Source organism: Taeniopygia guttata, chromosome 2, assembly GCF_048771995.1.
Source record: "Taeniopygia guttata chromosome 2, bTaeGut7.mat, whole genome shotgun sequence".
Lineage (NCBI taxonomy): Eukaryota > Metazoa > Chordata > Aves > Passeriformes > Estrildidae > Taeniopygia > Taeniopygia guttata.
In genome coordinates this window covers 151,662,076-151,683,918 of record NC_133026.1, presented here as the reverse complement: position 1 = coordinate 151,683,918, position 21,843 = coordinate 151,662,076, and the positions used below count along the sequence as shown (strand labels likewise).

The 21,843-nt window shown below is 56.4% G+C and overlaps 1 protein-coding gene across 3 annotated transcripts in view; it reads right to left on the bottom strand.

The window, feature by feature from the left end:
• The window catches only part of BOP1 (BOP1 ribosomal biogenesis factor), a 98,892-nt gene that overhangs the window by 929 nt on the left and 76,120 nt on the right, over positions 1–21,843 (bottom strand). Inside the window, exons 4-16 of one of the 3 annotated variants that reach the window (XM_072925132.1) lie at positions 20,579–20,733; positions 18,699–18,816; positions 17,342–17,443; positions 13,880–14,092; positions 11,616–11,777; positions 11,372–11,452; positions 10,013–10,082; positions 9,060–9,192; positions 7,592–7,772; positions 5,224–5,235; positions 3,461–3,737; positions 3,298–3,382; positions 1,749–1,856 (exon numbers count right to left, since the gene is read on the bottom strand). In XM_072925132.1, coding sequence (XP_072781233.1) covers positions 1,749–1,856; positions 3,298–3,382; positions 3,461–3,737; positions 5,224–5,235; positions 7,592–7,772; positions 9,060–9,192; positions 10,013–10,082; positions 11,372–11,452; positions 11,616–11,777; positions 13,880–14,092; positions 17,342–17,443; positions 18,699–18,816; positions 20,579–20,733 — 1,697 coding nt within the window. Of the gene's footprint in view, positions 1–1,748; positions 1,857–3,297; positions 3,383–3,460; positions 3,750–5,223; positions 5,236–5,628; positions 5,641–7,591; positions 7,773–9,059; positions 9,193–10,012; positions 10,083–11,371; positions 11,453–11,615; positions 11,778–13,879; positions 14,093–17,341; positions 17,444–18,698; positions 18,817–20,578; positions 20,734–21,843 lie in introns of all 3 variants that reach the window. The other 2 variants (XM_072925131.1, XM_072925130.1) reach the window with 2 other exon arrangements.

Below are 21,843 nucleotides of genomic sequence, written 5' to 3'. Positions count from 1 at the left end.
ACCCAGAATGACAGGAATCCCACACCCAGAGCCGGAATTCCCACCCAGAACGAAAATTCCCACCCGGAATGATGGGAACCCCACACCTGGAGCTGGAATTCCCATCTGCAGTGGGAATTCCCAGCCGGAATGGTGGGAACCCTGCACCCAGAGCCGAAATTCCCACCCACAGCCAGAATTCCCACCTGGAATTATGGAAACTCCCACCCAGAATGATGGGAACCCTGCACCCAGAGCCAGAATTCCCACCGGGAACAACGGGAATTCCGACACCCGCAGCAGGAATTCCCAGCCAGAACGATGGGAACCCCACACCCAGAGCCGGAATTCCCACCCAGAACGAAAATTCCCACCCGGAATGATGGGAACTCCCACCCAGAACAACGGGAACCCCGCACCCAGAGATGGAATTCCGACACCTGCAGCAGGAATTCCCACCCAGAACGATGGGAACCCCACACCCAGAGCCGGAATTCCCACCCGCAGCAGGAATTCCCACCCGGAACAACGGGAATTCCGACACCCACAGTGGGAATTCCCACCCGGAACGACGGGAACCCCACACCCAGAGCCGGAATTCCCACCCGGAACGACGGGAATTCCAACACCCGCAGCAGGAATTCCCACCCAGAATGACAGGAACCCCGCACCGGGAGCGGGAATTCCCACCCAGAACGATGGGAATTCCGACACCCACAGCGGGAATTCCCGCCTGGAATGATGGGAATTCCAACACCCGCAGTGGGAATTCCCACCTGGAACGACAGGAACCCCGCACCGGGAGCAGGAATTCCTGCCCAGAACGATGAGCATTCCAACACCCGCAGTGGGAATTCCCACCCGGAAAGATGGGAATTCCCACCCAAAACAACGGGAATTCCGACACCCACAGAGGGAATTCCGACACCCAGAGCAGGAATTCCCGCCCAAAACAACGGGAACACCACACCCGGAGCTGAAATTCCCACCCACAGCCGGAATTCCCACCCGGAATGATGGGAATTTAACACCCGGAACGACCTGAACTCCTCACCTGGAGCTGGAATTCCCACCCGCAGCCGGAATTCCCGCCCGGAACGATGGGAATTCCGACACCCACAGCGAGAATTCCCGCCCGGAACGATGGGAATTCCGACACCAGCAGTGGGAATTCCCACCCGGAACAATGGGAATGCCGCACCGGGAGTGGGAGCTCCACTCCAGGAATGGGAATTCTGACACTGGGAATGGGAATTCTGACACCAGGAATAGGAATTCTCACAGTGGGAATGGGAATTCTGACACTGGGAATGGGAATTCCGACACCAGGAATGGGAACTCCAGGTGTAAGAACAGCAATTCTGACACTGGGAATGGGAATTCCTGTTAATCCCAGAAATCCCATAAATAAATCCTGAAATTACCCATAAATCCTGTAAATCCCATAAATAGATCCCGGAATTCCCGTGAATCCCAGAAATCCCACAAATAAATCCCAGAATTCCCGTGAATCCTGCAAATCTCAGAAATAAATCCCGTAATTCCCATAATTCCCACAAATAAATCCCGTAATTCCCATAAATAAATCCATAAATCCCATAAATAAATCCATAAATTCCATAAATAAATCCATAAATCCCATAAATAAATCCCGTACTTGCCATGAATCCCATAAATCTGACAATCCCATCGATAAATCCCGGGATTCCCATGGATCCCACGAATCCCACCCACAGATCCCACCCGGAATTCCCGGGATATTCCCGTACTTGTAGACCATTCCGTGGCAGACGATGACGGAGCCGTCGTCGGAGCCAGAGGCGAAGAGCGGATACCGCCGGTGGAACGCCACCGAGCGCACGGCGCGGCCGTGGTGCCTGCGGGACAGCCGGAGTCAGCGCCCGGAAACAGCGGGAAACAGTGGGGAAACAGCGGGGAAACACCGGGAAAACAGCGGGGAAATACCGGGGAAACAGCGGGGAAACAGCGGGAAAAATGGGAATCAGAGCCCAGGAAAAATGGGAGTCAGCGCCGGGAAACACCGGGAAAACAGCGGGGAAACAGCGGGGAAACACCAGGAAAACACTGGGAAAAACATTGGGGAAACACCGAGAAAACACCAGGGAAAAATGGGAATCAGAGCCTGAGAAAACACCGGGAAAACACTGGGAAACCCTGGGAAAAATGGGAGTCAGTGCCGGGAAAACACCGGGAAAAACACCAAGAAAACATTGGGAAAAACACCGGAGAAACACCAGGAAAAATAGGAGTCAGAGCCAGGAAAACACCGGGAAAAACACTGGGAAAACACCAGGAAAACACCGGGAAAACACTAGGAAAAACACTGGGAAAAAAAACAGGGAAAACACCAGGAAAAATGGGAGTCAGAGCCGGGAAAACAGCGGGAAAAACGGGTGTCAGAGTCTGGGAAAACACTGGGAAAAACACTGGGAAAAATACTGGGTAAACACTGGGGAAAACACCGGGAAAAATGGGAGTCACGAGTCTGGGAAAACACCAGGAAAACACCAGGAAAAACACTGGGAAAACACTGGGAAAAACACCAGGGGAAACACTGGGAAAAACACCGGGAAAACACCAGGAAAAATGGGAGTCAGAGCCGGGAAAACACTGGGAAAAACAGGTGACAGAGTCTGGGAAAACACCAGGAAAACACTGGGAAAAACACTGGGGAAAACACCGGGAAAAATGGGAGTCACGAGTCTGGGAAAACACCAGGAAAACACCAGGAAAAACACTGGGAAAACACTGGGAAAAACACCAGGGGAAACACCGGGGGAAACACCGGGAAAACATTGGGGAACACCGGGAAAACACCAGGGAAAAATGGGAGTCAGCGCCAGGAAAACAGAGGGGAATCCAGGGAGAGCCGGGACACCGGGAATGCCGCCGGGATGATCCCAGCGGATCCCGGGAATCCAGGGAGAGCCGGGACACCAGGAACGGTGCCAGAATGACCCCGGCAGAGCCTGGTGGATCCCGGGAAGCCAGGGAGAGCCGGGACACCGGGAACACCACCGGGATGATCCCGGTGGATCCTGGCAGATCCCGGGAAGCTAGGGAGAGCCAGAATACTGGGAATGCCGCCAGGACAACCCCAGCGGATCCCGGCGGATTCTGGGGGATCCCGGGAAGCCAGGGAGAGTTGGGACACCGGGAATGCCGCTGGGATGACCCCGGTGGATCCCGGGAATCCAGGGAGAGCCGGGACACCAGGAACATTGCTGGGACGACCCCGGTGGATCCCAACGGATCCCGTCGGATCCCAGTAAGCATCGGAACACCGCCGGCGCTCACCGCAGCAGCCGGTAGGGCCGCGTGGACAGGTCCAGGTCGAACCAGGCCAGCTTGCTGTCGTAGCTCCCGCAGATCACGTTGTCCCCTAGGGAAAAAACCGGGAATCAGGGAAAAAACCCGGATTCCCCGCAGGGATCCCGGCACTCCCGGATCTATCCCGCACCTCCGGGGTGCACGGCCATGCTGGAGATCCACTGGCAGTTGCTCTGGAGCTTCTTGGTGAGCTCCTGGCGCAGGAGGTTGTAGATGCGCACGGAGCGCTGGGAGGCCACCAGGAAGTAGGGCCGGAGCGGGTGGAAGCGCACGCACTGGATCATTCCCGGGCTTTTCCGGAACGGGTTCTGGCTCCAGCGCCGGCTGCTCTGGTGGATCAGCACCTGCCGCCCGCCGGGGTTCCGCACCACCGAGGCCCAGTAATCGCCCTTGCCGTGCCACGTCACCTGCGTCACCGGCTGGGAACGGGAACGGGATTGGGATCAGGATTGGGAATGGGATCCCGAAATCCCGACCCTATGGATCACCACCGAGGCCCAGTAATCGCCCCGGCCGTGCCACGTCACCTGTGTCACCGGCTGGGAACGGGAATGGGAATGGGAATGGGAATGGGATCCAGGTGAGATCCTGAGATCCTGATCCTCTGGATCATCCCAGAGCTCCTCAGGATAGGAATGGGATCAGGATCCGGGTGAGATCCCAAAATCCCGACCCTATGGATCACCACCGAGGCCCAGTAATCGCCCCGGCTGTGCCACGTCACCTGCGTCACCGGCTGGGAACGGGAATGGGAATGGGAATGGGATTGGGAACAGGAATGGGATTGGGAATGGGATTGGGATCGGGAATGGGAATGGGATCCCGAAATCCCGACCCTATGAATCACCACCGAGGCCCGGGAATCGCCCCGGCTGTGCCACGTCACCTGCGTCACCGGCTGGGAATGGGAATGGGATCGGGATTGGGATTGGGAATGGGATTGGGCCACATCACCTGCGTCACTGGCTGGGAATGGGAACGGGATTGGGATTGGGAATGGGATCCCGAAATCCCGACCCTATGGATCACCACCGAGGCCCAGTAATCGCCCCAGCCGTGCCACGTCACCTGTGTCACCGGCTGGGAACGGGAATGGGAATGGGATTGGGAATGGGATCCAGGTGAGATCCTGAGATCCTGATCCTCTGGATCATCCCAGAGCTCCTTGGGATGGGAATGGCATTGGGATCCAAGTGAGATCCCGAAATCCCGACCCTATGGATCACCACCGAGGCCTGGGAATCGCCCCGGCCGTGCCAGGTCACCTGCGTCACCAGCTGGGAACGGGATCGGGATTGGGATCGGGATTGGGATTGGGATCCCGAAATCCCGACCCTATGGATCACCACCTATGGAATGGGAATGGGATCCCGAAATCCCGACCCTATGGATCACCACCTATGGAATGGGAATGGGATCCTGAAATCCCGACCCTATGGATCACCACCTATGGAATGGGAATGGGATCCCAAAATCCCGACCCTATGGATCACCACCGAGGCCCAGTAATCGCCCCGGCCGTGCCACGTCACCTGTGTCACCGGCTGGGAACGGGAACGGGAATGGGAATGGGATTGGGATTGGGAATGGGATTGGGATCAGGATCAGGGTGAGATCCTGAAATCCCAACCCTATGGATCACCACCTATGGAATGGGAATGGGATCCCAAAATCCCAACCCTATGGATCACCACCGAGGCCTGGGAATCGCCCCGGCCGTGCCAGGTCACCTGCGTCACCGGCTGGGAACGGGAACGGGAACGGGAATGGGAATGGGATCCCGAAATCCCGACCCTATGGATCACCACCTATGGAATGGGAATGGGATCCCGAAATCCCGACCCTATGGATCACCACCGAGGCCCAGTAATCGCCCCGGCCGTGCCACGTCACCTGTGTCACCGGCTGGGAACGGGAACGGGAATGGGAATGGGATTGGGAATGGGAATGGGATCGGGCCACGTCACCTGCGTCACTGGCTGGGAACGGGAATGGGAATGGGAATGGGATTGGGAACGGGAACGGGAATGGGAATGGGATTGGGAATGGGATCGGGCCACGTCACCGGCGTCACCGGCTGGGAACGGGAATGGGAATGGGATCCAGATGAGATCCCAAAATCCCGACCCTATGGATCACCACCGAGGCCTGGGAATCACCCCGGCCGTGCCACGTCACCTGCGTCACCGGCTGGGAACGGGAATGGGAATGGGATCAGGAATGGGAATGGGATCCTGAAATCCCGACCCTATGGATCACCACCGAGGCCCAGTAATCGCCCCGGCCGTGCCACGTCACCTGTGTCACCGGCTGGGGACGGGAACGGGATTGGGATCGGGATTGGGAATGGGATCCCGAAATCCCGACCCTATGGATCACCACCGAGGCCTGGGAATCGCCCCGGCCGTGCCACGTCACCTGTGTCACCGGCTGGGAACGGGAATGGGATTGGGAATGGGAATGGGATTGGGAATGGGATTGGGATCCCGAAATCCCGACACTATGGATCACCACCTATGGAATGGGAATGGGATCCCGAAATCCCGACCCTATGGATCACCACCGATCGGGAATGGGAATGGGATTGGGATCAGGATCCGGGTGAAATCCCAAAATCCCGACCCTATGGATCACCACTGAGGCCTGGGAATCGCCCTTGCCGTGCCACGTCACCTGCGTCACCGGCTGGGAACGGGAATGGGAATGGGAACGGGAATGGGATCCCGAAATCCCGACCCTATGGATCACCACCGAGGCCCAGTAATCGCCCCGGCCGTGCCACGTCACCTGTGTCACCGGCTGGGAACGGGAATGGGAACGGAAATGGGATTGGGAATGGGAACAGGAATGGGATTGGGAATGGGATCCCGAAATCCCGACCCTATGGATCACCACCTATGGAATGGGAATCGCCCCGGCCATGCCATGTCACCTGCGTCACCGGCTGGGAAGGGGAATGGGATTGGGAATGGGAATGGGATCCCGAAATCCCGACCCTATGGATCACCACTGAGGCCTGGGAATCGCCCCGGCCGTGCCACGTCACCTGCGTCACCGGCTGGGAACGGGAATGGGAATGGGATTGGGAATGGGAATGAATTGGGATCAGGATCCAGGTGAGATCCCAAAATCCCGACCCTCTGGAATGTCCCAGAGCTCCTCGGGGTGGGAATAGCGGGATCAGGGAAGGGGTAAGGGTTTGGTTGGTGGGGCCAGAGATGGGAATGGGATTGGGAATGGGGTTGGGAATGGGGTTGGGAATGGGGGAATTCCCGGAAGCTGAGGGATCTGTTGGGGCTCATCCCGGAGAAAAGCGGGATTGAGGGGATCCAGGGGGATCCAGGGCGGGATCTGCTCCCATGGAAAACATGGACAGGACCTAGGGAATGGCTTCGGGTTGGGATTTTTGGGAATATTCCCCTGGAAAGGGCTGGAATTCCGGGATTTGGGGCCTCGGGAAGCAGGGCAGGGACTGAGGCCGAGGATTCCCGGGAGAAGCTGATCCCAGCTGGAATTCCTGCGGCTCCGGGAAATGTTCCCAGAAAACAGGGATGGGGAGGATCCCCCTGCTGGGAAAGGCTCCAGCACTTCCCAGGATTCCTGGGAATGGGAAGGGATCCCTCGGGACGTGGAGCTGGGAACAAGGATCCTCTTGGAATTGCAGATGTGGGAACAAAGCCCCTCCCTGGATCCCGGAGCTGGGATTGAGCCACAAAACCCCAAATCCCCGGAATGCCGATCCCACCAGGATCCTGGGAATTCTGATCCCACCTGGATCCCAGGATTGTTATTCCCACCCAAACCCTGGGAATGTCGATCCCAGCTGGATCCCGGGAACACCGATCCCAGCCAGATCCCGGGAATGCCGATCCCACCCAATCCTGGGAACACCGATCCCACCCGGATCCCGGGAATGCCGATCCCACCCAATCCTGGGAATGCCAATCCCAGCCGGATCCCAGGAACGCAGATCCCACCTGATCCCGGGAATGCTGATCCCAGCTGGATCCCGGGAATGCCGATCCCACCCAGATTCCGGGAACACCAATCCCACCCGATCCCGGGAACACCAATCCCAGCCGGATCCTGGGAATGCCAATCCCAGCCAGATCCTGGGAACGCTGATCCCATCCGGATCCCAGGAACGCTGATCCCAGCCGGATCCCAGGAATGCTGATCCCAGCCAGATCCCGAAAACACCAATCCCATCCAGATCCCGGGATCGCCGATCCCATCCGGATCCCGGGAACGCCGATCCCACCTTGTCGTGCTGCACCAGCAGCCGGATCCCCTTCCCGCGCTCCTCGGGGCTGGCCGGGATCCAGCGCACCGGCTGGATCCGCTCCTCCTCCGGAGCTTCCCAGGAATCCAGGAGCTGATCCGTGGCCGCCACCAGCAGCCGGTCCCCGAGGCCCGGATTCACCAGGAGCACCTGCTCATCCCTGGGGAATGGAAAATCCGGGATCAGGGGGAATCTGGGATCAGCGGAAATCCGGGATCAGGGAATCCCTTGGGATCAGGGAATCCTTTGGGATCAGGGAATTCCCCCCAAAAGCAGCTGCTCTTCCCTGGGGAATGGGAAATCTGGGATCGGGGTGGGGGGATCCAGGATCAGGGGGCATCTGGGATCACAGGAAATCCAGGATCAGGGGGAATTTGGGATCAGGGGAAATCTGGGATAAGGGAATCCTTTGGGATCAGGGAATTCCCCCCAAAAACAGCTGCTCATCCCTGGGGAATGGAAAATCCGGGATCAGGGAAATCCGGGATCAGGGGAAATCCAGGATCAGGGAATCCTTTGGGATCAGGGAATTCCCCCCAAAAGCAGCTGCTCATCCCTGGGGAACAGAAAATCCGGGATCAGGGGGAATCTGGGATCAGGGGGAATCCGGGATCAGGGGAAATCTGGGATCAGGGAATCCTTTGGGATCAGGGAATTCCCCCCAAAAGCAGCTGCTCTTCCCTGGGAATGGGAAATCTGGGATCAGGGGGAGTCCGGGATCAGGGAATCCTTTGGGATCAGGGGGAGTCCGGGATCAGGGAATCCTTTGGGATCAGGGAATCCTTTGGGATCAGGGAATTCCCCCCAAAAGCAGCTGCTCATCCCTGGGGAATGGAAAATCCGGGATCAGGGGGAATCCGGGATCAGGGGAAATCCGGGATCAGGGGGGATCCGGGATCAGGGGGAGTCCGGGATCAGGGGGATCAGGGAATCCTTTGGGATCAGGGAATTCCCCCCAAAAGCAGCTGCTCTTCCCTGGGAAATGGGAAATCTGGGATCAGGGAATCCTCTGGGATCAGGGAAATCTGGGAATGATCCCTGGGAACGATCCACGGGGATGATCCCAGGGGACTCACACAGTCACCAGGCAGATGCCGGGGTTGGAATTCCAGGGGTTGGGATTCCCGGGAAATCTGGGAATGATCCCGGGACACTCACACGGCCACGGCCACCAGGCAGAGGGAGGGGTTGGGGTTCCAGGGGTTGGGATTCCCGGGAAATCTGGGAATGATCCCTGGGAATGATCCCGGGACACTCACACGGCCACGGCCACCAGGCAGATGCTGGGGTTGGGGTTCCCTGGGTTGGGATTCCCGGGAAATCTGGGAATGATCCCAGGGACTCACACGGCCACGGCCACCAGGCAGATGCCGGGGTTGGGGTTCCCGGGGTTGGGATTCCCGGGAAATCTGGGAATGATCCCTGGGAATGATCCCGGGACACTCACACGGCCACGGCCACCAGGCAGATGCTGGGATTGGGGTTCCAGGCCACGCTCTTGACCACGGATCCGACGGGAATGGTTCGGAGGCAGCGCGCCGAGCTCACCTCCCAGAACCGAACCGTGCCGTCGTCCGAGCCTGCCACGGGATAACGGGATAACGGGATAACGGGATAATGGGATAACGGGATAACGGGATAACGGGATAACGGGATAACGGGATAATGGGATAACGGGATAATGGGGATGGGAGAATGGGGATGGGGGAATGGGATTGGGATAATGGGGATGGGATAATGGGATTGGGATAATGGGGATGGGGATGGGAGAATGGGAATGGGAGAACAGGAATGGGATAATGGGGATGGCGATGGGATAATGGGATTGGGGATGGGAGAATGGGAATGGGATTGGGAATGGGATAAGGGTGTAATGAGATTGAGAATGGGGTTGGGATAATGGGAATGGGAAAATGGGAATGGGAAAATGGGAATGGATTTATGGGAATGGGAATAGGATAATGGGAATGGGAACATGAATAGGAATGGGGATGGGAAAGGGATAACGGGAATAGGAGTAGGATGTGAATGGGATCATGGGAATGGGATTGGGAATGGGATGGGAACAGGTATGGGAATGGAATGGAAATGGGAATGAGATTGGATAATGGGAATGGGATTGGGATTATGGGATAATGGGAACGGGATAATGGGATAATGGGATAATGGGATAATGGGATAATGGGATTGGGATAATGGGACAATGGGAATGGGACTGGGACCCAGGGCAGCTGGAAAAGCTCCGGAGTTTTCCAGAGGCACCGCAGGACGGGGCCAATCCCGGGATCCTCCCCCAGAGCCGACGGATCCCGAAGATGGGCCCGGAGAGCTCCGGGTGGAGCTGGGCTGCGGATCCACGGGATTATCCCGGGAATTCCCGATCCGGGGGCAGATCCGTACCTGACACCAACCACTGCCCGCTGGGGGAGACGCTCAGGGTCCGCACCAGGCTGGAGTGGCCGCGGTAAATCTGGGAAAAACCGGGAATGAGGGAGAATCCCAAATCCCAGGAGCTCCCTGGGAGCCTCCAGGAGCTGCTCCGGAACCCCCGGGAAGGAGGAGGAAAAGTTGGGATTTTGGGAAGGGAGGAGGAATTTGGGATCTGGAGGGAGCACGGCCAAGGACATCCCAACCCACATCCACAGGGATGGGAAATCCTGGGAATGGGGATTCCACCCCAGAATTACAGCCGGGAATGGCAATTCCAGCCTGGAATTCCAGCTGGGAATGGGGATTCCAGCCCGGAATTCCAGCTGGGAATGGGGATCCCACCCTGGAATTCCATCCGGGAATGGCGATTCCAGCCTGGAATTCCAGCTGGGAATGGGGATCCCACCCCAGAATTCCAGCCGGGAATGGCGATTCCAGCCTGGCCACATCCACAGGGATGGGAAATCCTGGGAATGGGGATCCCACCCCGGAATTCCAGATGGGAATGGCGATTCCAGCCCGGAATTCCAGCCGGGAATGGCAATTCCATCCGGGAATGGGGATCCCATCCCGGAATTCCAGCTGGGAATGGGGATCCCACCCCAGAATTCCAGCTGGGAATGGCAATTCCAGCCCGGAATTCCAGCTGGGAATGGCGATTCCAGCCTGGAATTCCAGCTGGGAATGGGGATTCCAGCCTGGAATTCCAGCCGGGAATGGCGATTCAAGCCCGGAATTCCAGCTGGGAATGGGGATCCCAGCCCGGAATTCCAGCTGGGAATGGGGATCCCATCCCAGAATTCCAGCTGGGAATGGCGATCCCATCCCGGAATTCCAGCTGGGAATGGGGATCCCACCCCGGAATTCCAGCTGGGAATGGGGATCCCAGCCTGGCCACATCCACAGGGAGAGGAAATCCTGGGAATGGGGATCCCAGCTGGAATTCCAGCCCTTTCCAGGGGAATATTCCCAAAAATCCCAACCCGAGGTCGTTCCCTGGGTCCTGTCCCTGTTTTCCCTGGGAGCAGATCCCGCCCTGGATCCCCCTGGATCCCCTCAATCCCGTTTTTCTCTGGGATGAGCCCCCCATGATCCCTCAGCCACTCCCGGGAATTTCTCTGGAGCCATTCCCAAAAATCCCGGGAAAAGGGGACCCTCCCCAGCCCCATATTCCAGGAAATCCCGGGAAGATTTCCCAGAGCCGCAGGAATTCCAGCTGGGATCAGCTTCTCCCGGAAATCCTCACCCTCAGTCCCTGCCCTGCTTCCCGAGGCCCCAAATCCCGGAATTCCACCAAATCCCAGGGGAATATTCCCGAAAATCCCTCACCAGGGCCTGGGTGGTGGGGAAGGGCTGCAGATCCCTGGGCCGCGGAAGTTTGGGAATGAGATCCTCGGGATCCACGTTGACCTGCGGGAAAGACACCGCACCGATCCCAGCTGCTCCCGACCCTCCGGAGCTTCCCGGGAAACCCTTCCCAGCTCCGGCCGGGAATCCCCGGGATGGTTGGGAATGCCAGGCCGGCGTTCCCGGCGCGGCATTCCCGGTTTTTTCCGGGATTTGGGATGCCCACCCGCATCTTGCGCTGGCGGGGGCAGAGGTAGAGGTCGAGGCAGCGCTCGAAGCGCTCGTGGATGAAGCGGGAATAGGCGGGAACGGCGCGCAGGCTCCGGAATTTCTGCGGGATGAAGTTCAGGCGGCGCTCGGACGGCTCCTGCTGCTCCCAGGCCAGTTTCTGCGGGAATTCCGGGAGCGGGAACGGTGGGGTGAGGAAATGGGAATGGGAATGGGGATGGGGATGGGATTGGGAAGGGGATGGATCCAACTGGGAATGGGAATGGAATGGAAATGGGAATGGAATAGAATGGGAATGGGGATGGGAATGGGGATGGGATGGATCCAGCTGGGAATGGGAATGGGAATGGAATGGGATTGGGAATGGGAAAAATGGGAATGGGAATGGAATGGGATTGGGAATGGGAAAAATGGGAATGGGGATGGGGATGGGGATGGGAAAAATGGGAATGGGAAAAATGGGGATGGGGATGGGATTGGGAATGGAAAAAATGGGAATGGGGATGGAGATGGGATAATAGGAATGGGATTGAGAATGGGGAAAATGGGAATGGGGAATGGGAATGGGGATGGGATGGATCCAGCTGGGAATGGGAATGGGAGTGGAATGGAATGGGAATGGGATTGGGAATGGGATAATGGGAATGGGGATAGGAATGTGATTGGGAATGGGAAAAATGGGAATGGGAAAAATGGGGATGGGAATGGGGATGGGATGGATCCATCTGAGAATGGGAATGGGGATAGGATGGGAATAGGATTGGCAATGGGAAAAATGGGAATGGGGATGGGAATGGGGATGGGGACAGAACCTGGAATGGGATAATGGGAATGGGATTGGGAATGGAAAAAATGGGAATGGGAATGGGGATGGATCCAACTGGGAATGGGAATGGGAATGGAATGAATGGGAATGGGAAAAATGGGAATGGGAATGTGGATGGGGATGGGAATGAGGATGAGATGGATCCAGCTGAGAATTGGAATGGGAATGGGAATGGGAAAAATGGGAATGGGATTGGGAATGGGAAAAATGGGAATGGGGATGGTGATGGGAAAATGGGAATGGGATTGAGAATGGGAAAAATGGGAATGGGAATGGGGATGGGGAGGGGGATGGGATGGATCCAGCTGGGAATGGGAATGGAATGGGAATGGGAATGGGAAAAATGGGAATGGGGATGAGGATGGTGATGGGACTGGGGAAAATGGGAATGGGGATGGGGATGGTGATGGGATTGGGAAGGGGATGGATCCAACTGGGAATGGGAATGGGAATGGGGATGGGACTGGGATGGGATTGGGAATGGAATGAGAATGGGGATGGGATGGGAATGGGACTGGGAATGGGAAAAAAGGGAATGGGAAAAATGGGGATGGGAATGGAGATGGGATGGATCAACTTGGGAATTGGGGAATGTGAATGGGATAATGGGAATAGGATTGGGAACGGGATGAATCAGCGATAATTCCCAAAACTCACCCCACCCCAGGATGGGGTTGAACCAGGATGGTTCAACCCCAGGGATGAACCATCCCAAAGAATTCCCTGGAAAAACCCTTCCCAACTCAACGTGATCCCCCGGATCCCCTCCAGGAGCAGCCCCGTGGGGTCTCCCGGAATTCCCGGCGTTCCCACCTCCTCGGGGCTGAGCAGGAATTCCGGGGGGGGGTTGTAGGACTCGGCGTGGCCCGGCAGCGGGATTTTGGGAGCGGGGACAGGATTGGGATTGGGATTGGGAATGGGATTGGGAAAAATGGGAATGGGGAAAATGGGAATGGGACAAATGGGAATGAGGATGGGATTGGGAATGGGAAAAATGTGAATGGGAATGAGGATGGGATGGGAATGGGACTGGGAAAAATGGAAATGGGAATGGGATGGGAATGGGGATGGAAATGAAGATGGGATTGGGAATGGGGAAATGGCAATGGGAATGTGGATGGGGATGGGATTGGGAATGGGACTGGGAAAAATGGAAATGGGAATGGGATGGGAATGGGGATGCGGATGGATGGAAATGAAGATGGAATTGGGAATGGGAAAAATGGGAATGGGATGGGAATGAGGATGGGGAAGGGATGGAATGGGAATAGGAATGGGAATGGGATGAATCAGCGACAATTCCCAAAACTCCCCCCACCCTTGAGCAACCCCAGGGATGAACCATCCCAAAAAATTCCCCGGAAAATCAACGTGATCCCCCGGATCCCCTCCAGGAGCAGCCCCGGGGGGTCTCCCGGAATTCCCGGCGTTCCCACCTCCTCGGGGCTGAGCAGGAATTCCGGGGGGGGGTTGTAGGACTCGGCGTGGCCCGGCAGCGGGATTTTGGGAGCGGGGACGTGCATCTTGTGCCGGCCCAGCACCGAGTTGGGATCCTCCCGCGCCCACAGGTCGTAAAAAGCGGGAACGTTTTCCTTCGGCTTCCGGGGCTGGATCCAGCCCATCTTGATGGCGTGGACCAGCTTGGAGACCTGCGGAGCATTCCCGGGATTTGGGGAGGGCCGGGAGGAGTTTTCCATCCTCCTCGTCCCACCGGAGCTTTTCCATCCTCCTCAGATTTCCATGGATCCTCCTGATCCTATCTGGATCTTCCCAATCTCCTGATCCCACCTGGATCTTTCCATCCTCATCCCACCGGGATCTTTCCAATCTCCATCCCACCAGAGCTTTTCCATCCTCCACAGCTTTCCATGGATCCTCCTCATCCCACCAGGATCTTCCCAATCTCCTGATCGCACCTGGATCTTCCCAATCTCCTCATCCCACCTGGATATCTCCAATCTCCTCATCCCACCGGAGTTTTTCCATCCTCCTCAGATTCCCATGGATCTCCTGATCCCACCTGGATCTTTCCAATCTCCTGATCCCACTTGGATTTTTCCAATCTCCTGATCCCACCTGGATCTTTCCATCCTCCTGATCCCATCTGGATCTTCCCAATCTCCTGGTCCCACCAGGATCTTCCCAATCTCTTGGTCCCATCTGGATCTTCCCAATCTCCACCCTACCAGAGCTTTTCCATCCTCCTCAGCTTTCCATGGATCCTCCTCATCCCACCCGGATCTTTCCATTCTCCTGATCCCACCTGGATCTTCCCAATCTCCTGATCCCACTTGGATTTTTCCAATCTCCTCGTCCCACTGGAGCTTTTCCATCCTTCTCAGCTTTCCATGGATCCTCCTGTTCCCACCTGGATCTTTCCAATCTCATTCCATCGGGATCTTTCCATCTTCCTGAGCTTTCCATCCTCCCCATCCCATTTAGATCTTTCCCATCTCCTGGTCCCACCTGGATCTTTCCTTCCTCTTCAGTTTTTCCACCCTCCTCATCCCACCTGGATCTTTCCTAACTCCTGATCCCACCTGGATCTTTCCAATCTCCTCGTCCCACTGGAGTTTTTCCATCCTCCTCAGCTTCCCATGGATCCTCCTGGTCCCACTTGGATCTTTCCAACCTCTTGATCCCACCCGGATTTTCCCAATCTCCTGATCCCACGAGGATCTTCCCAATCTCCTGATCCCACCAGGATCTTCCCAATCTCCATCCCACCAGAGCTTTTCCATCCTTCTCAGCTTTCCATGGATCTTCCTCATCCCACCTGGATCTTTCCAACCTCCTGATCCCACCTGGATCTTTCCAATCTCCTGGTCCCACCTGGATCTTTCCAATCTCCTCGTCCCACCGGAGTTTTTCCATCCTCCTCAGCTTTCCATGGATCCTCCTGGTCCCACCTGGATCTTTCCAATCTCATTCCATTGGGATCTTTCCATCTTCCTGAGCTTTCCAACCTCCCCATCCCATTTAGATCTTTCCCATCTCCTGATCCCACCAGGATCTTCCCAATCTCCATCCCACCAGAGCTTTTCCATCCTCCTCAGCTTTCCATGGATCCTCCTCATCCCACCTGGACCTTCCCAATCCCCTGATCCCACCAGGATCTTCCCAATCTCCTCATCCCACCTGGATCTTTCCATTCTCCTGGTCCCACCTGGATCTTCCCAACCTCCTGATCCCACCAGGATCTTCCCATCCTCATCCCACCTGGATTTTTCCATTCTCCTGATTCCACCAGGATTTTTCCAATCTCCTTGGCTTTTCCATCCCATCCTCCTCAGTTTTCCAGGGATCCTCCTGATCCCACCTGGATCTTCCCAACCTCCTCATCCCACCTGGATCTTCCCAATCTCCTGATCCCACCTGGATCGTTCCAATCTCCTGATCCCACCTGGACCTTTCCAATCTTCCCATCCCACCAGAGCTTTTCCATCCTCCTCAGATTTCCATGGATCTTCCTGATCCCACCTGGATCTTCCCAATCTCCTGATCCCACCAGGATCTTTCCATTCTCCTGGTCCCACCTGGATCTTTCCAAACTCCTCAGCTTTCCATGGATCCTCCTCATCCCCCCTGGATCTTTCCAATCTCCTGATCCCACCTGGATCTTCCCAATCTCCTGATCCCACCTGGACCTTTCCAATTTCATTCCATTGGGATCTTTCCATCTTCCTGAGCTTTCCAACCTCCCCATCCCATTTAGATCTTTCCCATCTCCTGATCCCACCAGGATCTTCCCAACCTCCTCATCCCACTGGGATCTTTCCAATCCCCTCAATCCATTGGGATCTTTCCATCCTCTTCAATTTTTCCACCCTTCTTATCCCACCTGCATCTTCCCAATCTCCATCCCACTGGAGCTTTTCCATCCTCCTCAGCTTCCCATGGATCCTCCTGATCCCACCAGGATCTTTCCCAATCTCCTCATCCCACCTGGATCTTTCCAACCTCCTGATCCCACCTGGATCTTCCCAATCTCCTGATCCCATCTGGATATCTCCAATCTCCATCCCACCGGAGCTTTTCCATCCTTCTCAGCTTTCCATGGATCCTCCTCATCCCACCTGGGTCTTTCCCATCTCCTGATCCCACCGGGATCTTTCCAACCGCCTCATCCCACGGAATCTTTCCAATCCCCTCAATCCATTGGGATCTTTCCATCCTTTTCAGCTTTTCCACCCTCCTCATCCCACCTGGATCTTTCCCATCTCCTCATCCCACCAGGATCTTCCCAATCTCCATCCCACTGGAGCTTTTCCATCCTCCTCAGATTTCCATGGATCCTCCTGGTCCCACCTGGATTGTCCCAATCTCCTGATCCCACCTGGATCTTCCCAATCTCCTGATCCCACCTGGATCGTCCCAATCTCCTGATCCCACCAGGATCTTCCCAACCTCCTCATCCCACCAGGATCCTCCCATTCTCCTGATCCCACCTGGATTTTTCCAATCTCCTTGGTTTTTCCATCCCATCCTCCTCAGCTTTCCATGGATCCTCCTGATCCCACCTGGATCTTCCCAATCTCCTGATCCCACCAGGATCTTTCCAATCTCCTGATCCCATCTGGATATCTCCAATCTCTATCCCACCAGAGTTTTTCCATCCTCCTCATCCCACCGGAGCTTTTTCCATCCTCCTCAGATTTCCATGGATCCTCCTGATCCCACCTGGATCTTCCCAACCTTCCTGATCCCACCAGGATCTTTCCATTCTCCTCATCCCACCTGGATCTTCCCAATCTCCTGATCCCACCTGGATCTTCCCAATCTCCATCCCGCCGGGATCTTCCCACCCTCCTCAGCTTTCCCGCCCGGATCTCCCCCCGGAATTCCGGGATCCCCCCCGGAATTCCGGCCTCTCCCCCCGGAATTCCGGCCTTTCCCACCTTTTCCTTCTCCACCAGGGAGGGGATGAAGCTCCTTTTGTCCGCGGGCCGGTTGGTCACCGGGTGGATCCGCACCTCGTGGCTGAAGAAATCCACGGCCGGCTGGAAAACCGGGAATGCTCAGCCCCCAGCCCGCATTCCCAATGGGAATTCCATCCCCAGGGCCTCATGTCCCACATTCCCGATGGGAATTCCATCCCAGGGCCTCATGTCCCACATTCCCAACGGGAATTCCATCCCCAGGGCCTCATGTCCTGCATTCCCAATGGGAATTCCATCCCAGGGCCTCATGTCCCACATTCCCAGCGGGAATTCCATCCCTGGGGCCTCCCTTTTCAGCATTCCAGGAAGGAATTCCATCCCATTCCCAATGGGAATTCCATCCCCAGGGCCTCATGTCCCACATTCCCAACAGGAATTCCATCCCCAGGGCCTCATGTCCCACATTCCCGACGGGAATTCCATCCCCAGGGCCTCATGTCCCACATTCCCAACGGGAATTCCATCCCCAGGGCCTCATGTCCCACATTCCCGGTGGGAATTCCATCCCCAGGGCCTCATGTCCCGCATTCCCAATGGGAATTCCATCCCCAGGGACTCATGTCCCACATTCCCAGTGGGAATTCCATCCCTGGGGCCTCCCCTTTCAGCATTCCAGGCAGGAATTCCATCCCATTCCCAGTGGGAATTCCATCCCTGAGGCCTCCCCTGGGGCATTCCCAGCAGGAATTCCACCCTATTCCCATTGGGAATTCCATCCCTGGGACATTTTCACTGGGAATTCCATCCCTGGGGCCTCCCCTTTCAGCATTCCGGGCAGGAATTCCACCCCATTCCCATTAGGAATTCCATCCCTGGGACATTCCCACTGGGAATTCCATCCCTGAGGCCTCCCCTGGGGCATTCCTGCCAGGAATTCCACCCTATTCCCAGTGGGAATTCCATCCCTGGGGCCTCCCTTGGGGCATTCCCGGTGGGAATTCCATCCCTGGGGCCTCCCTTTTCAGCATTCCAGGTGGGAATTCCATCCCATTCCCATTAGGAATTCCATCCCTGGGGCATTCCCGGCAGGAATTCCACCCTATTCCCATTGGGAATTCCACCCCTGAGGCCTCCCCTGGGGCATTCCAATTAGGAATTCCATCCCATTCCCACTGGGAATTCCATCCCTGGGACATTCCTGGTGGGAATTCCATTCCTGGGGCCTCCCCTTTCAGCATTCCAGGCGGGAATTCCATCCCATTCCCATTGGGAATTCCACCCCTGGGGTTTCCCGCCCGGCATTCCCGTTGGGAATTGTTCCCGGCATTCCCGTTGGGAATTGTTCCCGACATTCCCGTTGGGAACGGTGCCTGACCTCGTAGGGGTCGAAGTTGACGTCCCCGAAGTTTCCGCGCTGCAGCCGCCGGATCAGCTCCAGCTGCTCCTCCGAGAGCGGCACCTCCGCCCCCGTCTGCCGGTCCTGCACCGTGCGCCTGCCGGGATAACGGGATAACGGGATAAATGGGATAACGGGATAACGGCACCTCCCAGGACACCAACACATCCCGGGATATCGGCACCTCCCGGGACACAGGGACACCGGGACACGGTCACGGGATAATGGCACCTCCCAGGACACCGGGACACACCGGGATACAGACACATCCCGGGATAACGGCACCTCCTGGGACACCAACACATCCCGGGATATCGGCACCTCCCAGGACACCGGGACAATAGTGGGACATGCCAGGACACGGACACATTCCCGGGATAACGGCACCTCCTGGGACATGCCGGGACAGAGGGACACACCGGGATACGGACACCTCCCAGGATACCGACACATCCCAGGACACCAGGACAAAGGGACACACCGGGACACATCCCGGGATAACGGCACCTCCCGGGACACCGGGACACAGTGACACACCGGGATACCGGGATACGGACACATTCCCGGGATAACGGCACCTCCCGGAACACCGGGACACACCGGGATACAGACACCGGGACACGGACACTGGGACAAAGGGACACACCGGGATACGGACACATCCCGGGATACCAACACCTCCCAGGACAGTGGGACAGAGGGACACACCAGGATACCGGCATACGGATATCGGGATATGGATACCAGGATATGGACACATTCTTGGGATAACAACACATCCCGGGACACCGGGACAGAGGGACACACCGGGATACGGACACTGGGATACAGACACTGGGATAACAACACCTCCCGGGATACCGACACATCCCGGGATACCGACACCAGGATGGGGGACACCAGGATACGGACACCGGGATATGGACACATTCTGGGATAATGACACCTCCCAGGACACCAGGACACAGGGACACACCGGGATACGGACACCGGGATACGGACACCAGGATATGGACACTGGGATACGGACGTATCCCGGGATACTGACACATCCCAGGACACCAGGATGGGGGACACTGGGATACGGACATGTCCCGGGATACCGGGACACTGGGACAGGGACACCGGGATTGGGGACACAAGGATATGGGACACTGGGATGTGGGACACCTGGAATCCCAGGATGGACAAAGGGATGGACACTGGGATGGACACAGGGATCTCAGGATGTGGGACGGGATTCCCAGGATATGGGATAGGGGTGGACAGTGGGTGGACACTGGGATGGACACTGGGATATGGGACAGGGATTCTGGGATATGGGACAGGACTTCTGGGATATGGGACAGGGATTCCCAGGATTGGGACAGAATTCCCAGGATGGACAGGGATACCCAGGACCAGGACAGGAATGGGAGTCCCGGGATGCACATGGATTCCCGGGATGCAGAGGGATTCCCGGGATGCAGAGGAATTCCCGGGATGCAGAGGGATTCTCGGGATGCAGAAGGATTCCCGGGATGCAGAGGGATTCCCGGGATACAGAGGGATTCCCGGGATGCAGAGGGATTCCCGGGATGCAGAGGGATTCCCGGGATGCAGCTGAGGATGGATTGGACAGAGGGAATCTCCGTGCCTGATCCCAAATCCACATACCCGGAATCACCCCGGGAAAGCTCAGGAAGGCTCCAGAACGCTGAATTCCGGGAATTTTGGGATCTCCAAGCCCACACAAATTCCAAGTGTGGAACAAATCCACGGAATCACGGAACGCTTCGGGATTTTAAGGCTCATCCCCATCCCATGGGACACCTCCCGCTATCCCAAGGTTTTCCAGGCCCTTCCCGGGAATTGCTCACCAGTATTCCGGGTTTTCCATCTTCTCCAGGAACAGGTCCAGCTCGTCCTTGCTCCGCAGGGGTTTGTAGATCTTCTTCCCGTCCAGGTCGTAGCCCACGTGCGGAAAATCCTGGTACCATTCCATGGGAATGTTCCCCACCGTGTTCCGGATGTCCTGGGAGAAACAGCGGGAAAAGGGTCAGGGGAGAACAGGGAATTCCAGGGAATTCTTGGAGGAAAGGGTGAGGGAATTCCAGGGAATCCTTGGAGGAAAGGGTGAGGGAATTCCGGGGAATCCTTGGAGGAAAGGGGAGATGGAATTCCAGGGAGTCCTTGGAGAAAAGGGTGAGGGAATTCCAGGGAATTCTTGGAGAAAAGGGAGAGGGAATTCCAGGGAATTCTTGGAGAAAAGGGTGAGGGAATTCCAGGAAAACTTTGGAGGAAAGGGTGAGGGAATTCCAGGAAAACATTGGAGAAAAGGGTGAGGGAATTCCGGGGAATTCTTGGAGAAAAGGGTGAGGGAATTCCTGGGAATCCTTGGATGAAAGAGTGAGGGAATTCCAGGGAATCCTTGGAGGAAAGGGTGAGGGAATTCCAGGGAATCCTTGGAGGAAAGGGTGAGGGAATTCCAGGGAATCCTTGGAGGAAAGGGTGAGGGAATTCCAGGGAATCCTTGGAGGAAAGGGGAGAGGGAATTCCAGGGAATCCTTGGAGGAAAGGGGAGAGGGAATTCCAGGGAATTCTTGGAGGAAAGGGGAGAGGGAATTCCAGGGAATTCTTGGAGGAAAGGGTGATGGAATTCTGGGGAAACCTTGGAGGAAAGGGTGAGGGAATTCCAGGAAAATCTCAAAGAAAAGCATGAGGGAATTCCAGGAAAATCTTGGAGAAAAGGGTGAGGGAATTCCAGGGAATCCTTGGAGAAAAGAGTGAGGGAATTCCAGGGAATCCTTGGAGGAAAGGGCTGAGGGAATTCCAGGGAATTCTTGGAGAAAAGGGTGAGGGAATTCCAGGGAATCCTTGGGGGAAAGGGGTGAGGGAATTCCAGGGAATCTTTGGAGGAAAGGGCTGGGGGAATTCCAGGGAATTCTTGGAGAAAAGCATGAGGGAATTCCAGGTAAACATTGGAGAACGGGGTGAGGGAATTCCGGGGAATCCTTGGAGATGCTTCCCAAGGAAAACACAGGGAAAAGTGTAAGGGAATCCCAAGAAAACCTTGGAAATGCTTCCAGAGGGTAAAGGGGCTCTGGGAAAGATGGGAATGGGAATGGGAATGGGAATGGGAATG